Source organism: Puma concolor, chromosome A2, assembly GCF_028749965.1.
Source record: "Puma concolor isolate L17-30 chromosome A2, mPumCon1.1.hap2, whole genome shotgun sequence".
In the NCBI taxonomy this organism is placed as follows: Eukaryota; Metazoa; Chordata; class Mammalia; order Carnivora; family Felidae; genus Puma; species Puma concolor.
Window position 1 is genome coordinate 94,702,173 of NC_141668.1, and position 6,000 is coordinate 94,708,172.

General features: G+C 47.6%; 1 gene segment (V, D, J or C); it reads right to left on the bottom strand.

Moving 5' to 3' along the window:
• Positions 1-2,267, bottom strand: part of LOC112866872 (T cell receptor gamma constant 2-like) — a 38,255-nt gene extending 35,988 nt beyond the window's left edge. Inside the window, 2 exon segments of the C gene segment in view lie at positions 1,695-2,000; positions 2,087-2,267. Coding sequence covers positions 1,695-2,000; positions 2,087-2,129 — 349 coding nt within the window.
• Between the last annotated feature and the right edge of the window lie 3,733 nt (positions 2,268-6,000).

Consider the following 6,000-nt stretch of genomic DNA (forward strand, 5'->3'; position numbering starts at 1 on the left):
CATATAGGGCCATCTACCCCAGAGAGAGAATTTGTGCTCGGGACCCAAGAGGTATAGGTGAGAGTGGCCATTTCCTTTTATACCAATTAACCCACTGGAGGAATTTCTTTCTTTTCTCCCTGGTCTCTGGATCCACAGGCTTGGAAATCTGGTCCCCAAGAAGGAATGCTTTTGTCAGGGGACATGGTGATGGTTCTTTGAACTTCAACTTCCATTGGCCAGCATTCAATGGATCAAGCAAAGATGCCCATTAGTGTGACCCATAGGGGTTAGTCTCCTGGTGCACAAGGCGGGGTGGAGAGAACATGAAGCATGGATCCTGGGGCTAAAACAGAATTTTTGGCAGAATCCACACTTTACGGCCCATCATCCGTGCTTGATTTTTGACTGGAAGAGAAATCTGTGCCCCCAAAGAAGGGGACACACAGAGTCCTATTGAAAGTCTATCTTTTTCTCAGTTTCCAGGTAAAGAACACATGGGGCTGATTTTCTAGCAATCTTTCATGAAATGAAGTGGGTCATGTTTTCAGGCAATAAAAGGGCCAAACAATCTTGCTGAAGGAAATTGTGCACAACGCTCTGGGAAATTCTACTGGAGACCATCTCATTCCTGGTTTCTGTTCATTGATGACATCTTGCACTAACTGTTGGTTGGACTCTTTCATGGGCAGGCGCGTCCTAAATACAAATCTCCATCCACAAAACAGAAGCTCAGCGAGATAGAGGAGGAGTTAGTGAAACTGAGGATCATTAGACTTTCAGTAATCATTTTTACCAAAAAAATTTGAAATTTTAACTGAAATTTCATAAAGTTTGAATTTTCAACTAAAAATGTATTTAATTCAGCTTAGACCTCCTCAGAGAGCTTTTTCTTCCCCCCCCCCCCCCCCCGACACACACACAGCAGCAGGGGCTTTCCTGTTTGGGGTGGGGGGATCAGTAACATAGTTTTTCTTTTCTTTTTTCTTTTCTTTCTTACTTTCTTTTTCTTCTTCTTCTCCTCTTCCTCCTCTTCCTTCCTCTTCTTGTCAAGAAGTTGACTAATTTTATAAGAAGTTAGTGAACATAGTGATATATTTTTGGTATAATTTTTCTTTAATACAAAAATCAGTCACACATTGTAGCAGTTAAACCTCCTCACTTTACAGAGGAGAGAACAGAGGTCCAGGGAAGCTGGTCCCCAAATCCCATATGGAGTCACTTTCAAGGAGACGGGGAAGGCGGAGGGCCCGGGGTCTCGTCCAGGGCTGATGCGTGCACCTGCCCTGAGGATCATTTCCCCCGCAGGAGAGTGAGCGCCAGGCTTGGGCGAGGGTGCTGCGAAGTTAGCCACACTGTTTCTTGGGCTTCTGATCAAGGAGTCTCTCTCTCTGCACAGGAACCAGCGGTGGGCGGGGCGGCAACTTAGAAACTGGAGTCAGGAGCTGCCTTCCAGTCTCGGCTTGCACCCATTTTGTGCGGAATCCCCAGAGAGTCTCTCGGCCTTGAAATTATTTGCACGATATTTTATTCCCACATTCTTCAGGGGATGTGGTCAGAATCTTAAATGGCCTGTCCATAACAGCCAGGGGTGCTGAGGGCTGACTCAGGGCAACCCCAGGGATCCAGAGCAAGTGGAAGGTGCCAGGCAGGCAGGGACCGAGGAATCAGAAACCTTTTTGCTCAGGGAGTGGAGCAGCACGTGCAGCTGTGAGCTTCCCAGGCAGCACAGTAGTACACGCCCTCGTCGCTCTTCTCCAGCTTCAGCACGGACAGGTCACAGCTGTTGCTACCCTTGCCCCTCTTGGCATTGACTTTGTCCGCTTTCAGGCCCCCATCTCTCTGCACAAACGTTCCAGACATGTCCAGTGTGAGGAGCCTCTTGGGGGCCGCACCTTCCTGGTGGTGGTACCAGTGGATGTAGCTGACCGAGGTGCTGGCTTTGCACCACAGAGTGGCTGAGTGGCCTGCCTGCGCCACGACCATAGAGGGCTGCCCCAGGCTGATCGCTGCCCAGCTGCCTGCGAGGGGGACAGAGGTGAGACAGGAAGGCTGGGAACCTCAGGGCGTCCCACGCACCCGCACCGGGGAGGGAATCAGGACTTACCGGGAAACAGGAGGGCGCACAGGAAGGCGAGGGGACCCAGCATGGTTCTGCTTCCCACCTGTGGAGAGAAGCCCAGGATGACTTCCCGGCTGCACCTGCTGGAAGGAGACTGACTGGGTGGGTGGCAGAGGGCAGGTTAGGGTCTGAGCTCTGTGTCCCTTAGGTGCCTGCAGGTACTGGGGAGAGAGAGGTGGGAAAGTGGGAGGGACCTGAGGGCAGAGTCAGATCTGACCACAAGGGGGAGAGGAACCATCAATGGTCAGGTGCTGAGAAATGGTGGAGCAAGAGCACCAGCAATGATAGTAATCCCTTCATTGGAAATGGACTACACCTGAGCACCGCACTGATCACTCGATTAAATGAGATGTCGCCCCGTATATGCTAGAATTGCTACTCTGTAAAAGAGTACAATAACAGGTGTCATCACAGAAGCTCGGAAGGGAAGAAGGGCAAGGACTCTGGCTGACCATCCTCTGCTCGGGGACCACGTGCAGGGGATGCGAGGCTGTCACAGGAGCAGCTCCGAGAGTAGACTGTCCCAGACAAGCATGAGTGTCATGGTCCCAGAAAATCCTTGCTGGGACAGACGTGTCATGGTTGACACTTAAGAAAATATAAAACTGCCATCACACTAGAATGGAAAGAGAATTCTTAAACAAAAAAACTAACAAGAGAAATCTCCCCACGAATGTTAAAGAAACTATAAAACTACGGCACAGAAAAGAGCACAGTATTGACACGAGCGTTTATTTGTGGAGCGCAACGTGTCCTGGCAGGGGGGAGTGGGGAGAGGGTGAGAATGAAAAAAGATCTTCGTTTATATCCTCTGGACCTAGGGGCGTCTGGGTGGCTGAGTTGGTTAAGCGTCTGACTTCAGCTCAAGTCATGATCTCACGCCTCGTGAGTTCAAGCCCCACGTTGGGTTCTGTGCTGACAGCTCAGAGCCTGGAGCCTGCTTCGGATTCTGTGTCTGCCCCTCCCCTGCTCGTGCTCTCTCTCTTTCTCTCTCTCTCTCTCCCAAAAATAAATCAACATTAAAAAAAATTATATCCTCTGGGCCTAGCATTATTAGTGGTATTATAATTTATTTATATTTATATTTTAAAATTCATGTTGACAGTGTCACCAACCAAGAGGTCAGTGCAAGGGGAAAATGCAAATATACAATTTTTTTTTAATGTGTATTCATTGTATTTAAGAAAAAAAGTATGAGCAGGGGAGGGGCAGAGAGGGGGGGACAAAAGATCTTAATTGGGCTCTGCGCAGACAGCAGAGAGCCTGATGTGGGACTCGAACGCACAAACTGTGAGATCATGACCTGAGCCCGAAGACAGACACTCAACCAACTGAGCTACCCAGGGGTTTCTGGGCTGGGACATGGATGGGAATGTGACTATGCAAATGACTACTGAACACACTGGAATAAAACAGGGGCTGACAGTGGGGGAGAGAGGAAGCCTCACTAGGGCCCAGTTCACTCTCCCGGGCCCGGTGCTGCTCGGGGCCGCCTGCAGCTTCCCAGAAAGCAGCCCCATCCCCTGCTGGTGCCGGGGCGGGGCTGGGCCAGGGCACTTTCCAGAAGAGTTGAGGGCAGCCCGGAAACCTCAGCCAAAGCTCCACATCCTGCCTGCCTTTCCCACGGGCTCCGTGGCTGCCAGGTGCACGCGGTCTGCAGGGACCTGCCCGTTCAGACGCCTCCATATGTGGCCAGCCTTCCAGACCCGCTTGTCTGGTGAGCAGTCCAGTCGTGGGGTCTAGCCGGGGGCCCCAGCTCTCTGGGAGGCCGACGCTGTGATCTGACACATGGTGGCTGAGGGGAGAGGTCCTTCTCAGCATGGAGCTGTCCAACAGGGACATTTGAAAGCTCTGAATGACACCTCCTGAGTCTGTGAAGATTTATTACATTGACAAGGACAGAATGACAGCTCCAGTCCAAGCCCTGCCACTTGGAGGATGTGTGTCCTTCGGAAAGTCACTGTAAATGGGAATAACAATTCCTACTCTGGAGACTTCATCTAGCCTGGGTCTGGGATTTGGCCAAGTTGGTTGCTTTGTAAATAAATGAGATCAGTCAGTTTTAAGTACAATGTAGTCCTTATACCCACTTGTTCCTCATAATAACGTGTCAAAGTAGTTATACCAACCACATTTGACAGATCAACTAACTGGAATCTTAAAATGTTTCAGCTGCTCAGAATCACATAAATAATGGAGCCTTGATTCAAACCCAAGTCTATGAAATTCCAAAACCCATCACACCATCCATTTTCTACACGTAGAATTCAACATATATATAGAGTTACTTTGAAGCTCTAAAGAGTAAGGAGCCAGGAGGAAATTTCAGAATGATAGCAGAACTCAAGACTATCTCTCACGTGCCAATAAGCAAAGAACATAAGCTATTCTTGAAGAGTCGTTATTAGTGCGGGACGTCAAATGTAGTAGAAATTCTTCTATCACTTGTGAATTAATAGTTGCTTACCTTTTGTGAGAGACTATTTTTATGTTTATTAATTTTTGAGAGAGAGAGAGTGTGAGCGGGGAAGGGAACAGAGAGAGGGAGACACAGAATCTGTAGCAGCTTCCTGGTTCTGAGCTGTCAGCACAGAGCCTGACGCGGGGCTCGAACCCACAAACCGCAAGATAGTGACCTGAGCCGAAGTTGGATGCTTAACTGACTGAGCCACCCAGGAGCCCCATGAGAGACTATTTTTTAAAGGCCATAACAGAAAAATCATTAATCCAGCAAATACTTTATTCAATGTCAAGCATTGTACATCTTGATTCCTTCCTTGCATAAAGTAGGGGTTCTTCATCCCATTCTGCAGATGAGACAGAGGCTTAGGGAGGGTAAGTAACGTACTTGAGATTGTCTAGCTAAGAGCACAGCAAGAACTAACTTCAAGACCTTCAGGTTAAGGAAGTACGTGCCCCAGGTAACCTGCTTGGATGTTTGTGATTCAGGGATTAATTTCTGTCCTCATTGAGCTGTTGCTTTGAATGCAAAACGTGGTGTTGTTATACTTAACCATTTGTTTTCAATATTGTGCTTAAAAACTAAGGTAGTTTGCTTGGTACTTACTCTGACTTCTCGCGCCCCCTCCTGGCCATTACAGGTATGTCATACACCTTATAATTCTTGCTGGAGCCCAGAGAAGTGAAGTCTGTTACAGGAAAGACCCAGCCTGGTCAGTGGAAGAGTCCAGAAATACTTGGCAGGAAACTTGTTTTTCCAGTTGTGTACTCACTGTGTTTGGGAATTGTAGGTAAATGGGTCCTTCTTGGAAGCCGTTTTGTTTCTTTGTTTTGTTTTGTTTTTTCAGCCTCAATGAGAGGATTGACTGATATGTTTAGTGTCTTGTGTACCTGTGAAAACTATAGAAATGTGGTTGTTTCTTTTTTTTAAGTTTTAATTTATTTTGCTAGAGGGAGGGAGAGAGTGAGCACGAGCAGAGGAGGAGCAGAGAGAGAACCCGCAACAGGTTCTGTGCTGTCAGTGCAGAACCCTACATGGGGCTCAGTCTCACCCACTGTGAGATCATGACCTAAACCGAAATCAAGAGTGAGACACTTAACCAACTGAGCCACCCGACGCCCTGAGATTTGCTCTGAATAACACATCTTTACATTTATATAAACGGCATCCCATTCCCATCAATCCGTGTCTGTCCATCCGTCTGTCAATTAGGCTCACTGCTCCTCTGTGCTGCTCCTTCTGATATTTTTAATTTCTTCTCTACCTTCTTTTATATTTATCAACAAAAAAGATTTGCTCGTCTTTTGTGAAATTGATTCCTAAATGTGTTATTATTTTTGGTTCTATTGCAAAAGGAATTCTTTCGTCAGTTTCAGTTTCAATTTTGCCTGTTAGTACATAGAAATACAACTGATAGTCTGTACTTTGAGTGTGTACC